Here is an 18570-nt window from a genome sequence, read left to right on the forward strand (position 1 = left end):
GGATGTGAGACATGGAGTCAAAGGAGATCATCTTGGAGCTTTAAGATTTGACTGCCCTGCTGGATTTTGGACTTGCATGGGGCCTGTAGCCCCTTCGTTTTGGCCAATTTCTCCCATTTGGAATGGCTGTATTTACCCAATGCCTGTACCGCCATTGTATCTAGGAAGTAACTAACTTGCTTTTGATTTTACAGGCTAATAGTAGAAGGGACTTGCTTGTCTCAGATGAGACTTTGGACTGTGGACTTCTGAGTTAATGCTGAAATGAGTTGAGGCTTTGGGGGACTGTGGAGAAGGCATGACTGTATTTTGAAATGTGAGGACATGAGATTTGGGAGGGGCCGGGGCAGAATGATATGGTTTGGCACTGTGTCGCTACCCAAATCTCATCTTGAATTGTAACTCCCACAATTTCCACATATGGTAGGAGGAACCCGGTGGGAGGTGATTGAATTATGGGGCAGGTCTTTCCTGCACTGTTATCACGATAGTGAATGAGTCTCCTGAGATCTGACGGTTTTTTAAAAAATGGGAATTTGCCTGCACAAGCTCTCTCTTTGCCTGCCGTCATCCAGGTAAGATGTGACTTGCTCCTTGCCTTTTGCCATGATTGTGAGGCTTCCCCAGCCACATGGAACTGTGAGATCTCCATTAAACTTCTTTCCTTTGTAAATTGCCCAGTCTCGGGTATGTCTTTATCAGCAGCATGAAAATGGACTAACACAGCTGTTTAAAAGAAAACATACATGACTACATAACTGAAAAAGTGCTTATTCTACTAAAAAATCTATTTTATAAGTGCTTATTCTGTTAATAGTAAAGAGTCTGTGAGGGAAGAAGTTTGAAATCCTAAGTTATTTTCCCTTATAACCAGAAGTAAGTCATTTAAATCTTCCTGAACCTCAATTTCTCCAGGGTAAAATGGAGTTAGTACTAACTACAGGCAGTATATGGCAGAGGTGACCTGAAATGGAAACACTTCTGAAAATGAATGACAATCAAACATAGTAAGATCACCTATGCCTAGAAATGACAAAACCCAAAATATTATCAAAGCAAGACACAGGATTCTAATATTATCCAAATCTATCTAAAATTACCCAAATTTAATCAAGGTAAACTGAACGTGGTTCCAGAAAAGCAGGAAGTGAATGGGAATTGCGTGAATGGGAAGACCAACGGAATTAGATTTAAGATCTACGCTTATTAGTGGTGTAGTGAGGGCAAACTCCCAGAGCCTCAGTTTCTGTGTTGTGGGTGTTTTGCACATTTATCTGACAAAGATTTAGGGACTATTTACTACGGCCAGGACTTCACTAGGTAGGTGCCATACAAAAATGAAGGCATTGCTCTTGCCTTCAATTTCAATACAATGTAACAAATATTATAACATTAAGGGCTACTGAATATTTTCTAAGTATTGGGTACTATTATAAATACTTTTTACTCATTAAATCTTTACTCCCTTTCACAATCTAAAACATAGGTATTATCACAGAAAAGAGGCATAGAGAGGTTAACTATCTTGCCAGCACCAAACAGTTATCAGACGCTGGAGCTGGGATATATCCGGTTTTTTTTTTTTTTTTTTTTTGAGAAGGAGTCTTGCACTGTCGCCTAGGCTGGAGTGCAGTGGTGAGATTTAGGCTCACTGCAACCTTCGCCTCCCGGGTTCAAATCATTCTCCAGCCTCAGCCTCCCGAGTAGCTGGGATTACAGGCGTGCGCCACCACACTTGGCTAATTTTTGTATTTTCAGTAGAGACGAGGTTTCACCATGTTGGCCAGGCTGGTCTCCAACTCCGGACTTCAGGTGATCCGCCCGCCTTGGCCTCCCAAACTGCTGGGATTACAGGCGTGAGCCACCGCGCCGGCAAAGGAGCTGGGAAATATCTTGACAGAGGGCAGGAATTTGCTAATCTCTGCAAGTGAGGGGTAGTGGTGGAGGCTTTTCACACTCAAGGGGCAGTATTAGTTCACCCATTAGCAAACGTACTTAAAAATTACCTCTTTAGAGTTCCGCTGAATAAATTAAACAGTATATTTAAGTCAGTATTGTGCATGGGACATGTAAGCTCTTAATGTTATTAATTTCATTTTATTCCTTTAAGTTGGATCACTGCGGCGAAACGTGAGAATGTTTTCATGAATTTGGCTACACATTAAAGCGACCTCTCCAAATGGGTTGTCGTATTTTACATTGCTACCAACAATGTAACAGCCTTCTAGTTGCTTTATGTTCCCATATACGAAAGAGCCCCACCATTTGATTCTGTTTTTCAGTTTCTGACAGCCTCACCTACTTTCTCTTTCAAGTTCATCTGCCCCATTTTTATTTTATTTATTTTTTAGACGGAGTCTCGCTTTGTCACCCAGGCTGGAGGCTGGGGTGCAGTGGCGCGATCTCGGCTCACTGCGACCTCCGTCTCCCGGGTTCAAGCGATTCTCCTGCCTCAGCTTCCCGAGTAGCTGGGACTACAGGCGCACGCACCACGCCCGGCTAATTTTGTATTTTTAGTAGAGACCGGGGGTTCGCCATATTGACCAGGTGGTCTCGAACTCCTGACCTCGTGATCCGCCTGCTTCGGGCTCCCAAAGTGCTGAGATTACCGACGTGAACTACCGCGCGCGGTCCATCTGCCCCATTTTATATCACCACTGCAGTCACAAACTAAGTTCTCCTAAGAACCACCAAGCGGCGCGTGGGCGGGCGCCTCATACCACTACAATTGCGACCTCACAACCTAACCCCGGGCGCCAACGCTCAATCCGGTTCTCGCGGGAAGATTCATGCTTTTTAAGCGAGAACTTCTAAGCCCACGCCACCTCCCAAGGGTCACGTGACGCGCCTGCGTCCTCGCCTCAAGGTTTTTTTCTCGTCGCATATTGGCTGTTAACTCGGCTACGGGGTGTCGCGAGGTGCATTCCGGAAGTAGGTCCTTTGACTTTTGCTTTCTTTACGGAAGAGAGTCACAACCCGGCGGTCGACGCTTAGCGGAAGTTCGTCAAGTCGCAGTTGCCCCCGCACAGCGGATGTGGGTCGCCTCTTAGGTGACGCTGGGAAGTGTTTGCAGCCTCCGCCGCTGCCTTCTGGTTGAAGCATTATGGAGGGAGACAGGAAGAACAACAACAAACGGTGGTATTTCACTCGAGAACAGCTGGAAAATAGCCCATCCCGTCGATTTGGTGTGGACCCAGATAAAGAACTTTCTTATCGCCAGCAGGCGGCCAATCTGCTCCAGGACATGGGGCAGCGTCTTAACGTGTATCCTTGCGGCCTAGGCCTTCGGCCTTTGAGTTGGTCCCGCCATGCTCTGGCGTCTAGGTCTCAGGCTCTGGTGGGGGACGAAAGTGGGGAAGAAGGTGGGCAGAAGCTGGATGTCTAGTTGGGAGAGCCCACGATGGGGCGGGCTGAAACTCAGTTCGCGCTAGGGAAGCGAGGCGGAGTTGATTTCCCGCTCGCTCACCCGTGCCACCAACCTTGCTGGGCATTCGTATCCTTCCCGGCTTCGTGTTTTAACCAGCCCTTCCAACTCTCTCTTCATTGTGTTCTGATCGGCTCTAGTGACGTTAAGTTTCTCATTTTCCGCTGTGCCCTAGGGGTTTGGGTCTGGCAGAGGTTTCTCTGTTGAGGGCTGCTTCTGAAACCTAGTGTGTAAATTTCGAGAAATTCAGTACCTGAAAGTCTTATAAAGGGTGGTCTAGAATTAATGCCTCAGCCTTGGTCCAAAATCCATTCCTCATCTGCTAGCTGTTTAAGTGACCTGTCAAATTCTTGGTCGTCTTGTCTATAAAATGGGATGATACCTCTTGTGTTTGATTCTGTGTCCATCACAATGCTTTGCATTAAGATGCTCAATTAGTAGCTGCTGTTTTATAGAATTTCAGAGGAAAGATGTTAGTTTACGTTTGTAGGGGTTACCCACGAATCTAATGTTTTAAATCGTTTACAAAATACTGGGTCCTTAAGTTACTTAGAGTGGTGGTGTGTATTTCATTTTCTTTCTATTTCAAAAATGAGGTAACGGCCGGGTGCGGTGGCTCACACCTGTAATCTCTGCACTTCTGGGAGGCCGAGGCGGGTGGATCACCTGAGGTCAGGAGTTCGAGACCAGCCTGGCCAACATAATTAAACCCCTGTCTACTAAAAATACAAAAAATTACCCCGGCTTAGTGGCGGGCAGCTGTAATCCCAGCTAGTCAGGAGGCTGAGGCAGGAGAATCGCTTGAACCCGGGAGGCGGAGGTTGCAGTGAGCCGAGATCGCGCCACTACACTCCAGCTTGGGCAACAATAGTGAAACTCCGTCTCAGAAAAAAAAATTTAAAAAAAAAATGAGGTATCCTCTCCCACATATTTTTGTCAGGAAATACACTTATTTTGTGGTGGAGAAAACTTGTATAGTTTTAAAGTTCTTTCCACTCTGTGTGTGAAAATTTTCTTGGGTGCAGCTTCTATTTAAATGTGTGGCTGACAGTAATGTTTGTATCTTAAGGGTGTGTGCATCTCAAAATGGGTGTCTTTTTTATCGCCAGTTTGTTTCCTGCTGATGTCCAGATGTGTTTCCTAAGCATCCTATCAGTACGGAGTAAATCTTTTTGTTCGAAATTCTATTTCAGTGTATCCTTAAAACGCTTTCCTTTTTGTATGTGTGTTGTCATTAAGGTTGTCAGCCAGGCGCGGTGGCTCGCACCTGTAATACCAGCACTTTGGGAGGCCCAGGCGGGTCGATCACTTGAGGCCAGGAGTTCAAGACCAGCCTGGCCAAAATGGTGAAACCCCGTCCCTACTAAAAATACAAAAATTAGCCATGTTTGGTGGCAAGTGCCTATAATCTCAGCTACTGGGGAAGCTGAGGCAGGAGAATCGCTCGAATTTGGGAGGCAGAGGTTTCAGTGAGCCAAGATGGTACCAGTACACTCCAGCCTGGGCGACAGAGCGAGACTCTGCCCCCTCAAAAAAAGGCTGTTGTAATTTGGGACTGCATCATCTCTCTACCCCATATTGTCTGCTGAAGTTTTTAGAAGTAAGGCATTTACAAGTTTTTTCTTCTTCTTCAGTTAATGAATTATCAGATCATTTCAGATGTTTCCTGTCCCGTGGATCACCACATGAGAAGGCTTGGTTGCCAGAGAGAAGTGGAACTGAAAATAATTTAGGCCGGGTGTGGTGGCTCATGCCTGTAATCCCAGCACTTTGGGAGACTGAGGCGGGCGGATCACTTGAGGTCAGGAGTTCGACACCAGCCTGGCCAACAAGGTGAAACCCCATCTCTACTAAAAATACAAAAATTAGCCAGGCGTGGTGGCCCAGCCGGTAGTCCCAGCTACTTGGGAGGCTGAGGCAGGAGAATTGCTTGATCCCAGGAGGTGAAGGTTTCAGTGAGCTGAGGTTGTGCCACTGCACTCAGCCTGGGTGACAGAACGAGACTCTGTCTGAAAAAAAAAAAAAAGAAAGTAATTTAGTTGATGGAGTTTAGCAGGTGAGAGAGGTAGTGGAGACATACCTATGGGCCAGATCAGGGTGGGCGCTGTAAATCATATTAGATTATAGATACCTGCCACCATGCCTGGCTAATTTTTGTGTTTTTAGTCAAGGAGGGGTTTCGCCATGTTGCCCAAACTGGTCTCAAACTCCTGACCTCAGGTGATCCACCTGCCTCTGCCTCTACCCAAAGTCCTGGGATTACAGGTGTGAACCACCGTGCCCAGCCAGGCCTTATAAATTGGTTTTTTTTTTTTTTTGGAGATGGAGTTTTGTTCTTGTTGCCCAGGCTGGAGTGCAATGGCGTGATCTTGGCTCTCCGCAACCTCCGCCTCCCGTTTCAAGCGATTCTCCTGCCTCAACCTCCCGAGTAGCTGGGATTACAGGCATGCCCCACCACGCCCAGCTAATTTTCTATTTTTAGTAGAGACGGGGTTTCTCCGTGTTGGTCAGGCTGGTCTCGAACTCCTGACCTCAGGTGATCTGCACCCCCTTCGGCTTCCCAAAGTGTTGAGATTACAGGAGTGAGCCACCGCACCCGGCCGCCTTATATAGTTTTTTTAAAACTCTGTCTAGATCCATGCATCCTGATATGTTTGTTTATTCATTCAGTACATTTATATTAAATATTTGTTATGTGTAAGCCATTGTAATAAGTGTCAGTTGGTGATTAGTAATTTGGTGAAAGAAAACAGACATATTCTTTGATTTGGAGAGATAAGTATGATTTTCATTTAGTAGCATCTACTTGCTTGGCCATTTCATCCTTTTGGGAGGGAGATAGAGGTTATCTTTTCCAGAATTATACCTGCCTGTTTTTGGATCTTAACTTGAACTCTTCAGCTCGCAATTGACTATCAACACTGCTATAGTATACATGCATCGATTCTACATGATTCAGTCCTTCACACAGTTTCCTGGAAATGTAAGTATAATTTTTTTTTTCTTTTTATGGTGTAATCCTTTTGTGATTGATTCCAACTACCTATTCCATTTGTGGTTGGTCTTTGCTACTGAACTGTGACTTCAACTTTAGAATTTAGGGTTGATCAGTTTCATTATGCGCTCTGTTGCTGTTCTGAATCCAGCTTTTCATTTTTCCTGTTAAGTGCTTGTCTAGTGGATTTATAGTACATCCATGTCAATTCTCTAAAGTAGATTAGGCCGGGTGCAGTGGCTCACAACTGTAATCCCACACTTTGAGAGACGGAGATGGGAGGATCACTTGAGCCCAGGAGTTCAAAACCAGCCTGGGCAACATAATGAGACCTAATTTCTACAAAATATCAAAACAAAAACAAAAACCAAGTAGCTGGGTGTGGTGGTATGCATCTGTGGTCTCAGCTACTCCTCAGAGGCTGGCAAGAGGATTGCTTGAACTCAGGGAGTTGAGGATGCAGTGAGCCAAGATCGAGTCACTGCACTCCAGCCTGGGCATCAGAGTGAGACCCTGTCCCCAAAAAAACCCCCAAAAACAGATTATCAGACATCTAAAGTCAACATTTTGAGATTGGAGGAGTAACATTAAAGGGGAACTCATGTGTAATTTAGGTATAGCTTTATTTTTCTTGCTGGGGCAGGGAGACAGGCAGGGTCTTGCCCTGTTGTCCATGGTGGAGTGCAGTGGTTTGATTATAGTTCATTGCAGCCTTAACCTTCTGGTCTCAAGCAGTCCTCCTGCCTTAGCCTCCCAAGTGACTGGGACCACAGGCCTGCCACCATCCCTGGCAATTAAAAAAATTTTTTTGTGGAGATAGGGTCTCCCTATGTTGCCCAGCCTGGTCTCAAACTCCAGGGCTCAAGGGATCCTTCCGCCTCCACCTTCTAAAATGTTGGGATTACAGGCATAAGCCGCCATTTGTGGTGTTAATTTTGAAGTAGTTTATAAAATATGGTCACAGCAAAAGAAGTAAATGTAAGTTACTTAGATTTTCCAAAAGCCTTTGATAAAATTCCAGTCAGCAGTTGGAGGGGAAGGTACATTATGTAATAATAACTGGGAAAATGACTTTTAAGAACATGAAAAATAGGTTATGCGTGGTGTCTCATTCTTATGTATAATCACAGCACTTTGGGAGGTCCAAGTGGGAGGATTGATTGAGCCCAGGAGTTTGAGACCAGCCTGGGCAACATGGTAAGACCCCGTTTTTACAAAAAAAAGAAAAAGGTAAAAAAAATTTTTAAAAGAACATGAAGAATAAAATAATACTAATAAAGAAATTGTATTTTTTTGTACGGAATTATAAATAGTGATCTTTTCATTGTTGCTATTTGAAATGGTCCTATTTAACATTATTATAAATGACTTGGAAGTGAATGCATAGTGATATCCCAATTTTAGGAACGACTATATTTACTTAATAGAATGCTAGGGTAATAGGGATAAATTTGAGTACTTCATATGCATTGATTTTTTTTTTTTTTGAGATGGAGTTTCGCTCTTGTTGACCAGGATGGAGTGCAATGGCATGATCTCAGCTCATTGTAACATCCGCCTTGCAGATTCAAGCAGTCCTCTTTCCTCAGCCTCCCAAGTAGCTGGGATTACAGGCATGTGCCACCATACCTGGCTAATTTTTGTATTTTTAATAGAGACAAGGTTTCACCATGTTGGTCAGGCTGGTTTTCAACTCCTGACCTCAGGTGATCTGCCTGCCTCGGCCTCCCAAAGTGTTGGGGTTCCAGGTGTGAGCCACCGTACCGGCTATATAGTTTATATGGATTTGTGAGTCAAATATTTCACTCCTTTTTTTTTTTTTTTGAGACAGAGTCTTGCTCAGTCACCCAGGCTGGAGTGCAGTGGTGCGATCTCATCTCACTGCAAGCCCCGCCTCCCGGGTTCACGCCATTCTCCTGCCTCAGCCTCCTAAGTAGCTGGGACTACAGGCGCCCGCCATTACGCCCAGCTAATTTTTTTGTATTTTTAGTAGAGACGGGGTTTCACCGTGTTCGCCAGGATGGTCTCAATCTCCTGACCTCGTGATCCGCCCGTCTCGGCCTCCCAAGTGCTGGGATTACAGGCGTGAGCCACCGCGTCCGGCCGCTTTTTTTTTTAAGACAAAGTTATCCTGCTGGGTGCGGTGGCTTACACCTATAATCCCAGAACTTTGGGAGGCCGAGGCGGGCGGATCACCTGAGGTCGGGAGTTTGAGACCAGCCTGAGCAACATGGAGAAACCCCATCTCTGCTAAAACAAAAATTAGCCAGACATGGTGTCTCATGCCTGTAATCCCAGCTACTCAGGAGGCTGAGGCAATCACTTGAACTGGGGAGGCCGAGGTTGTGGTGAGCCGAGATTGCTATTGCACTCCAGCCTAGGCGACAAGAGCAAACCTCTGTCTCAAAAAGAAAAAGGTTATGCCTTTGAGGATGCTTATTTCATATCCTTAGAATGGTGGGTTTTCAGATTTTTTGTAATTTTTTTAATGCTGTAGAAAGAGAGTCTATGAAGCTGGACATAGCTCCTGAAATGTAAGAAACTGGCAGAAAAAGTATTGGGAGTAACTGCACAGGAAACTTTTTGGATTTGTGAACTAAGATTTTTGCTAATGATCCACCCTGGCTGGCCGCCTTCTGCCCTTAGCCCCTGTACCTCTAGTTATGTCCTGGAGCCGTGCTCTGGCTTTGATTGCAGGGAGTATACCCTTCTTATTAAGAGAGAGAGAAGCCTGTTAGCATTTAACGAGGCTATCTGATAACACCAGAGTAGAAGGTAGTGAGTAGTTACAAAGAAATTTGAAGAGGAAATTCCTAGCTGTTTTGCCAGTTCTGAAAGTTTTCTATACTTCCCTTTTATTATGATAAAGACTTGAAATCTGGGGTGAAGTAAATATTAAATCAAAAAAAGAAAATCTCAAATCATTTTGTCCACTCTTCATGTATAGGTTAATATATATTTTCCCCTGCTTTTATCTTTTATTTATTTATTTATTTATTTATTTATTTATTTATTTATTTATTTTTGAGACAGAGTCTTGCTCTGTCACCCAGGCTGGAGTGCAGTGGCGTTATCTCAGCTCACTGCAACCTCCACCTGCCAGGTTCAAGCGATTCTCCTGTCTCAACCTCCTAAGTAACTAGGACTACAGATACCCGCCACCACACCTGGCTAATTTTTGTATTTTTAGTAGACAGGGTTTCGCTCTGTTGGCCAGGCTTGTCTCAAACTGCTGACCTTGTAATCCGCCCGCCTCATCCTCCCAGAGTGCTGGGATTACAGATGTGAGCCACTGTGCCTAGCCTTGTATCTTAAATTATATATTTTTTTTTTTGAGACCCGGAGTCTTGCTCTTTCCCCCAGGCTGGATTGCAATGGCATGATCTCAGCTCACTGCAACTTCTGACTCCTGGGTTCAAGCAATTCTCCTGCCTCAGCCTCCCAAGTAGCTGGGATTACAGGCGCCCGCCCCCACACCCGGCTAATTTTTGTGTTTTTAGTAGAGACGGGGTTTCACCATCTTGGCCAGCGTGGTCTTGAATTCCTGACCTCATAATCCACCCGCCTCGGCTACCAAGTGCTGGAATTATAGCCATGAGCCACCGTGCCAGGCCGTATCTTTTTATTTCTTTTTTTTTTTTTTTTTTTTTTTGAGACGGGGTCTAGCTCTGTCCCCAGGCTGGAGTGCAGTGGCCCGATCTCGGCTCACTGCAAGCTCCACCTCCCGGGTTCACGTCATTCTCCTGCCTTGGCCTCCCGAATAGCTGGGACTACAGGCGCCTGCTACCATGCCTGGCTAATTTTTTTTGTATTTTTAGTAGAGATGGGGTTTCACCATGTTAGCCAGGATGGTCTTGATATCCTGACCTTGTGATCCTCCTGCCTCGGCCTCCCAAAGTGCTAGGATTACATGTGTTAAGCTTAACAAGGACAGAAATTCCCTTTTTTGTATATTCTCTAAAGCAACTTCAGTAAACTTATTGAATGAATGGATGATCTGGTAATTATCCAATATAGAGAGATTCTTTAAAACATTTTTTTTTTTTTTTTTGAGACGGAGTCTCACTCTGTTGCCCAGACTGGAGTGCAGTGGCGCAATCTCGGCTCACTGCAAGCTCTGCCCCCTGGGTTCACGCCATTCTCCTGCCTCAGCCTCCTGAGTGGCTGGGACTACAGGCGCCTGCCACTGCACCTGACTCATTTTTTGTATTTTTAGTAAAGACAGGGTTTCACCATATTAGCCAGGATGGTCTCGATCTCCTGACCTCATGATCCTCCCATCTCGGCCTCCCAAAGTGCTGGGATTATAGGCCTGAGCCACTGCCCCCAGCCTCAAACATTTTATATATATTTATTTTTTAGAGACAGGAGATCTCGCTCTGTTGCCCAGTCTGGTCTCAAATTCCTGGCCTCAAGCTGTCCTCCCACCTCAGTCTCCCAAAGTGCTAGGATTGCAGGCATGGGCCACTGCACCTGGCTAGTATAGGGATATTCTTTTGAATGTCATGACCTTTTTCAGAATCCATTGATTAATATGAAGTTGTGGATCCTTTTTAGAGGATTGATTTTAGGCACATTTTGGAATCAACAGATTCTAGATTTAATATCATCTTTTAACATGTTAATTCTAAATTTAGCTGTGATGAATCCAAATTTAAATGTGAGAGGACTTAATACATTAAGTGTGGTCTAATAATAAATGTGGCATTGATATGTTATATATCCTGTCAAGTTGTCAGGCATTTGTGTGTGTATGTGTGTGTGTGTGTTTCTTGTTACAAAGGTATAGGCTGGGTGTGGTGACTCAGGCCTGTAATCCTAGCACTTTGGGAGGCCGAGTTGGGTGGATCATTTGAGGTCAGGAGTCAAGACCATCCTGGCCAACATGGTGAAACCCCGTCTTTATTAAAAACGCAAAAATCAGCTGGGCATGGTGGCATACACCTGTAGTCCCAGCTACTCACTCGGAAGGCTGAGGCAGGAGAATCGCTTGAACCCGGGTGGTGAAGGTTGCAGTGAGCTGAGATCACATCATTGCACTCCAGCTTGGGCGACACAGTGAGACTCCATCTCAAAAAAAAAAAAAAAACAGAAAACCCCAAAAGTGGCCGGGCGCGGTGGCTCAAGCCTGTAATCCCAGCACTTTGGGAGGCCGAGGCGGGCGGATCACTAGGTCAGGAGATCGAGACCACAGTGAAACCCCGTCTCTACTAAAAATACAAAAAATTAGCCGGGCGCAGTGGCGGGCGCCTGTAGTCCCAGCTACTCAGGAGGCTGAGGCAGGAGAATGGCGGGAACCCGGGAGGCGGAGCTTGCAGTGAGCCGAGATTGCGCCACTGCACTCCAGCCTGGGCAACAGCGTGAGACTCCGTCTCAAAAAAAAAAAAACCCCAAAGTATTATAATAAATTCCCATGGTAAAAATTAAGACAGTACAGAAATATATGTGGAAAGTGAAAACTACTCTGTAATCCCACCCAGAGATAACCATTGATAAAGGTTTTGTATATAGTGGCCCAGATATTTTTCTGTGCACATAAACTAGCATTTATGTATTTCTATTAAAAAATCACATCTTGCTATGCTACTGTTGCACAGCTTGCCTTTATCATGTAACAGTGTGTATCGGACATCTTTCCATATTTCTCATTATTATTATTTTTTGGATTTCTTACTATTTTAAATTGCCAGATGGTATCTGTGTAGTTACTGTAGGTTATTTAAGCAGCTCTTTGTTGATAGCTATTTGGGTTGTTCTAGTTTATTATATTGTATGTTATGTTTCATGGGATAGTCTTGTGTGTATATATATAGTGCACTTATATAAGCATTTTAATATAAGTTCCTATAGGTGGAATTGCTGTGCCCCAAGTATATATAAAAATTTTTGTAGTGTCAGTTTGCCCTATGAAAGATTATACATTATACGTTGTTTCCAGCACTATAGGTGAGGGTCCTTTTCTTTCCACCCTAACAAACAACACATATTCATTACTTTAAGAAAAATTTATTGAATTCTTTTTTTTTTCTTTTTCTTTTTTTTTTTTGAGACAGAGTCTCCTCTGTTGCCCAGGAGTGCAGTGGTGCCATAATTGAGTTTAGTTTTATTTTGGTTTTATTAGTTTATGCCTACTAGGAACTTTTAGTTCCTAGTAGACTTAAAACCTTAGTATAGTCTTTGACTTGTCCTTTTCCCCTTTGTTCAGTTAGTTATAGTCCCCCCTCCCCAAGATAGGGTTTTACTCTGTCACCTAGGCCAGGCTGGAGTGCAGTGGTGCAATCGTATCTCACTGCAGCCTCCATCTGCTGGGCTCAAGTGATCCTCCTGCCTTACCAGGACTATAGTGCCACCAGGCCCAGTGAATTTTCCTTTTGATTTTTTGTAGAGATGAGGTCTTGCTATGTTGCTTAGGCTTGAGCTCAAGGGATCCTCCTGTCTTGGCCTCCCAAAGTGCTAGGATTACAGGCAAGAGTCTGCTCCCAGCCTATAAAGTCTTGCTAATTTTATAATGTTACCATTTTTTTTCCTCTCCTTATAAATATATACTTTTGTTTTGTTTTGTTTTTTTTGAGATGGAGTCTCGCTCTGTCACCCAGGCTGGAGTGTAGTGGTGTGACCTTGGCTCACTGCAAGCTCTGCTTCCCGGGTTCGTGCCATTCTCCTGCCTCAGCCTCCCAACTAGCTGGGACTACAGGCACCCGCCACCACGCCCGGCTAATTTTTTGTATTTTTAGTAGAGACAGGGTTTCACCATGTTAGCAAGGATGGTCTCGATCTCCTGACCTCGTGATCTGCCTGCCTTGGCCTCCTAAAGTGCTGGGATTACAGGTGTGAGCCACTGAGCCCAGCCTAAATATATACTTTTTAAATTATCATAAAATTGGAAGAGGACAGGAAATAAAGAGATAATCCTGTTAACATTTTAGAATATATCCCATTAGAATTTTTTCTTTGTGTGCAAATACATGTACATATATTTAGTGCAGCTCTATTAGCTTTACAAAGTGATGCCTGTGTTTCTTTTTTCCTTTGTTTCTACTGCTAGTGTCTACTCTAAACTTTTTTTTTTTTTTGAGATAGAGTCTTGCTGTGTGGCCCAGGTTGGAGTGCAATGGCATGATCTTGGCTCATTGCAACCTCTGCCTCCTGGGTTCAAGCTATTCTCCTGCCTCAGCCTCCCAAGTAGCTGGGACCACAGGCGTGCACCACCGCTCCTGGCTAATTTTTGTAATTTTAGTAGAGATGGGCTTTTACCATGTTGGCCAGCCTGTTCTTGAACTCCTGACCTCAGGTGATCTGCCCACCTCGGCCTCCCAAAGTGCTGGGATTACAGGCATCAGCCGCCATGCCCGGCCTACTCTAAACTTTTTAGAATCATTTTTTCTATATTTTAAAATAATTTTTAAAAAACAGAGACAGGGTCTCACTGTGTTACCCAGGCTGATCTCGAACTTTGAGCTCAAGTGATTCTCCTGCTTTGGCCTCCCAAAGTACTCTAAACTTTATGTCCTAATGCCTAAATTATTATTTAAGTTAACTTTCATTTTATTTTATTTATTTTTTTTTTTTGAGACGGAGTCTCGCTCTGTCGCCCAGGCTGGAGTGCAATGGCCGGATCTCAGCTCACTGCAAGCTCCGCCTCCCGGGTTCGGGCCATTCTCCTGTCTCAGCCTCCTGAGTAGCTGGAACTACAGGCGCCCGCCACCTCGCCCGGCTAGTTTTTTTGTATTTTTTAGTAGAGACGGGGTTTCACCGTGTTAGCCAGGATGGTCTCGATCTCCTGACCTAGTGATCCGCCCGTCTCGGCCTCCCAAAGTGCTGGGATTACAGGCTTGAGCCACCGCGCCCGGCCTCTCATTTTATTTTTTGAGACAGTATTGCTCTGTTGCCCAGGCTGGTGTACAATGGCATGATATTGGCTCACTTGAACCCCTGCCTCCTGGGTTCGGGCAGTTATTCTTCAGTAAGTGGGACTACCCTACTAGAAGACTCCCTAGTGGTGGTGTGTGTCACCATGCCTGGCTAATTTTTGTGTTTTTAGTAGAGATGGGGTTTCACCATGTTGGCCAGGCTGGTCTTGAATTCCTGACTTCAAGTGATCCGCCGCCTCAGCCTCCCAAAATGCTGGGATTACAGGCGTGAGCCACGACACGCAGCCTGAATTAACTTTTAATGTATCCCATCCTTTTCTCCTAGTTCTACCTACCACCAGATTACTCCTTCTAAATATTACTTTGTTTTAAAAATTTATTTTTATTAATTATCATATGTACATAATAGTTACATACATTTGTCATAAACGTTTTTTAAACTGTTTTTCAAAATCTTTAGTGTCACTCTTGTTAAGAATCTTGGCTGGGTGAGGTGACTCACACCTGTAATCCTAGGAGTTTGGGAGGCAGAGACAGGAGAATCACTTGAGCCCAGGAGTTTGAGCAGCCTGGACAATGTAGGGCGACCCCATCTCTATTAAAAATAAAAATAAATTTAACTGGGTGTGGTAGCGTGTGCCTGTGATCCCAGCTACTTCAAAGGCTGAGATGGGAATATATCAGCCTTCCACAGGTTGAGTGAAACTGTGATTATGACACCACTGCACTGCAGTTGGGTGACAGAGTGAGATGCTGTCTCAAAAAAAAAAAAAAAGAAAAAAAAATTTGTGTTCCACATCCGATTATCTAATTTATTTAACTCCTCAGTTTAGTGTTGAAAATGTGCTTTATTCCCCGATCAAAATATCTTTGTTCATACCCATTTTTCTCTGATCCTGTTTTGTTTATCCTAAAGTCTGAGGAATATATATGTAGTATGCTTCATATTCATCTGAAACAAATGTGAAGGAAATGAATCACTATGTTTACTTAAAACAATTCTTTTTAATGTGTGTGTGGAGATGGAGTCTCTCACTGTGTTGCCCAGGCTGGTCTCGGACTTCTGGGCTCAAGTGATCGCCCGCCTCTGCTTCCCAAAGTGCTGAGATTATAGACTTTGAACCACTGTACCTGGCCTAAAAAAATTGTTTTAAATTATTTTTGTCTCCTATGGTCTTGTCTGAAATGATTACTATGAGTTGAATTTGTGGAGAAAAACTTATTCTAGAAAAGTATGGCATAGATGACATCAGAGTTACAAATAAGTATTAGAATATCAGTTCTAGTCAGTAAAATGAAATATATGTTTAAATTCTGTAAAATTATTTATGTATTTCTTTGACTCCTGGTGAATTATAGCTCTTAACATTACCATCTTTGATTCATTGAAATATTCTTAATATTCAAGAAAAGTTCTACTTCCTGAAGTTTCCAAGATCACCAGGCTACATTTATGTCATATTGCTCTAATCTTTTATAAAGTTTGTTATCTACTTGTGTATTGACTTCAATTTTTCCCTCTTAATGCTTTTTATAAATAATGCCTTGCATATAATGCCATGCTTTGTATTTTTGAAAGATTTGATATGTATAAGTAATTGAGATGCAATTCACATACAATTAAATTCATTTGTTTAAATTATATAGTTCGGCCGGGCACGGTGGCTCAAGCCTGTAATCCCAGCACTTTGGGAGGCCGAGACGGGCGGATCACGAGGTCAGGAGATCGAGACCATCCTGGCTGACACCGTGAAACCCCATTTCTACTTTAAAAATACAAAAAAAAACTAGCCGGGCGAGGTGGCGGGCGCCTGTAGTCCCAGCTACTCGGGAGGCTGAGGCAGGAGAATGGCGTGAACCCGGGAGGCGGAGCTTGCAGTGAGCCCAGATCGCGCCACTGCACTCCAGCCTGGGCGGCAGAGCGAGACTCCGTCTCAAAAAAAAAAAAAAAAAAAAAAAAAAAAAAATTATATAGTTCACTGGTTTTTAGTATATGCACAAAATTGTGCAACTGTCAACACAATCTAATTCCAGAACATTTACATCACCCCTCACCTATTAGCAGTTATTCCTATACTCCCCTCTCCCCAGCTCCTGGCAACCACTAAACTTTTTCTCTATATGGATTTGTGTATTCTGGACGTTTCAGTTTACTCCTTAAAAGACGTATTGAGTGATTTGATACAAACTTAATAAAGAATCTCATTTTAAATAGAAAACTGTCTGTTTACATCTAGTAGCTTCTCCCATAGATAGCTTTTAATGAGAGTTTGTCAAATAATTGGTGTTTAGAAGTGACATGGATTAATGGGTAGGAGAGGGGAAGATGCTAGAAGCTGGGGGGAAAGGGTAAAGAGGTGACAAAGTCGAGGCAAGTACATAACTTGATTTGAGACTTAGCTCCTCTTTGGATCTATCTTGATCTATAAATGAATACATTGGTAATAAATATGATTTATTTTCTCTTCATTCAGTCTGTGGCTCCAGCAGCCTTGTTTCTAGCAGCTAAAGTGGAGGAGCAGCCCAAAAAATTGGAACATGTCATCAAAGTAGCACATACTTGTCTCCATCCTCAGGAATCCCTTCCTGATACTAGAAGTGAGGTAGGAGATTAATTACCCATCTGTTTTTCTTAATCTTTTTCTTTCTTTTTTTTTACCGTACTCCCAAGCATGCCAGGATCTTTATATATTTCGATGCAACTTAATTTTATAACTTTGATTTATTGAAGTTTGGATTGGGGTTATTAAAAGAACCTTTTAGTGTTTGTGTTTTCCTTAACAATAAAAATTCAGGCTGGGTATGGTGGTGGCTCACACCTGTAATCCTAGCACTTTGGGAGGGTAAGGTGGGAGAATCACTTTAGGCCAGAAGTTCAAGACCAGCCTGGACAACATAGCAAGACCCTGTCTCTATGGAAAAAAAAAAAAAAAAAAAAGCCAGATGTAGTGGCTCATGCCTGTAATCCCAACACTTTGGGAGGCTGAGGCAGGACAATTGCTTGAGTCCAGTTCAAGACCAGCTCTGGCAACAAAGTGAAACATCCTTTTTACAAAAAAAGAAAAAAAAAAAAACCTGGACATGCTGGCTCACATCTTTAGTCCCAGCTACTTGGGAGACTGAGGTGGGAGGGTTGCTTGAGCATGGGATGTTGAGGCTGCAGTGAGCCATGATCATACCACTGCAGGCAACAGTGCCAGGACCCTGTCTGAAAAACAAAACGAAACATAAATTTTATGGCAAAAGTTGTGTATTTGTTGCAGTAAAATTTGAAAATACAGAAAAATGAAGAAGAAAGTATCTCTCAGATAAATTCTAGACCAATGGTCCCAGACGTTTTTTGGCACCCGGGACTGGTTTCATGGGAGACAGTTTTTACATGGACAGAGAGAGGGTGGGATTGGAGATGGTTTTGGGATGATTCAAGCACATTACATTTATTGTTCATTTTATTTGTTATTATTATATTGTTATACATAATGAAATAATTATATAACTCACCATAATGTAGAATCAGTGGGAGCCCTGAGCGTCTCTCTCTCTTTTTTTTTTTTGAGACGGAGTCTCGCTTTTGTCACCAGGCTGGAGTGCAGTGGCGCGATCTTGGCTCACTGCAACCTCCGCCTCCCGGGTTTAAGTGATTCTGCTGCCTCAGCCTCCCGAGTAGGTGGGACTACAGGTGCACGCCACCACACCTAGCTTATTTTTGTATTTTTAGTAGAGACAGGGTTTCACCATGTTGGCAGGATGATCTTGATCTCTTGACCTTGTGATCTGCCTGCCTCAGCCTCCCAAAGTGCTGGAATTACAGGCGTGAGCCACTGCCCCTGGCCACCCTGAGCTTCCTTTCCTGCAACTAGATGGTCCCGCCTGGGGGTGATGGGAGACAGTGACAGATCATCAGGCATTAGATTCTCATAAAAAGCAGCAAATTAGATCCCTTGCGTGGGCAGTTCACCACAGGGTTCAAGCACTCCTATAAGAATCTAATGCCATGGCTGATCAGACAAGAGGCGGAGCTCAGGTTGGGCAATGTGAATGATGGGAAGCGGCTGTAAATACAGATGAAGCTTCACTCACTCGTCTGCCGCTCAACTCCTGCTGTGCGGCTTAGTTCATAACAGGCCATGGACCCCCTGTTAGAGAGACAACTGAAGCACAGGTATACTAATGAACCACTGTTATTTGTGGTTTCTTTTGTATAAATAGCTATGTGTGCATGTATTTTGTCTCTGGTTTTGTTTTTGTTTGCTTCCTATATCCCAAATATTTTCCCATCT

The 18570-nt window shown here is 43.7% G+C and overlaps 1 protein-coding gene across 3 annotated transcripts in view; it reads left to right on the forward strand.

Moving 5' to 3' along the window:
- Nucleotides 1-2964: 2964 nt before the first annotated feature.
- LOC105492903 (cyclin T1) overlaps nucleotides 2965-18570 on the forward strand; it is a 39413-nt gene continuing 23807 nt past the window's right edge. For 2 of the 3 annotated variants that reach the window (XM_071071790.1, XM_071071791.1), the window contains exons 1-3: nucleotides 2965-3264; nucleotides 6326-6407; nucleotides 16765-16893. In XM_071071790.1, the coding sequence (XP_070927891.1) occupies nucleotides 3104-3264; nucleotides 6326-6407; nucleotides 16765-16893 (372 nt within the window). In that variant the 5' untranslated portion in view covers nucleotides 2965-3103. The remainder of the gene's footprint in view (nucleotides 3265-6325; nucleotides 6408-16764; nucleotides 16894-18570) is intronic. The other variant, XR_011609183.1, reaches the window with a different exon arrangement.

Source organism: Macaca nemestrina, chromosome 10, assembly GCF_043159975.1.
Source record: "Macaca nemestrina isolate mMacNem1 chromosome 10, mMacNem.hap1, whole genome shotgun sequence".
NCBI classification, from domain to species: Eukaryota; Metazoa; Chordata; class Mammalia; order Primates; family Cercopithecidae; genus Macaca; species Macaca nemestrina.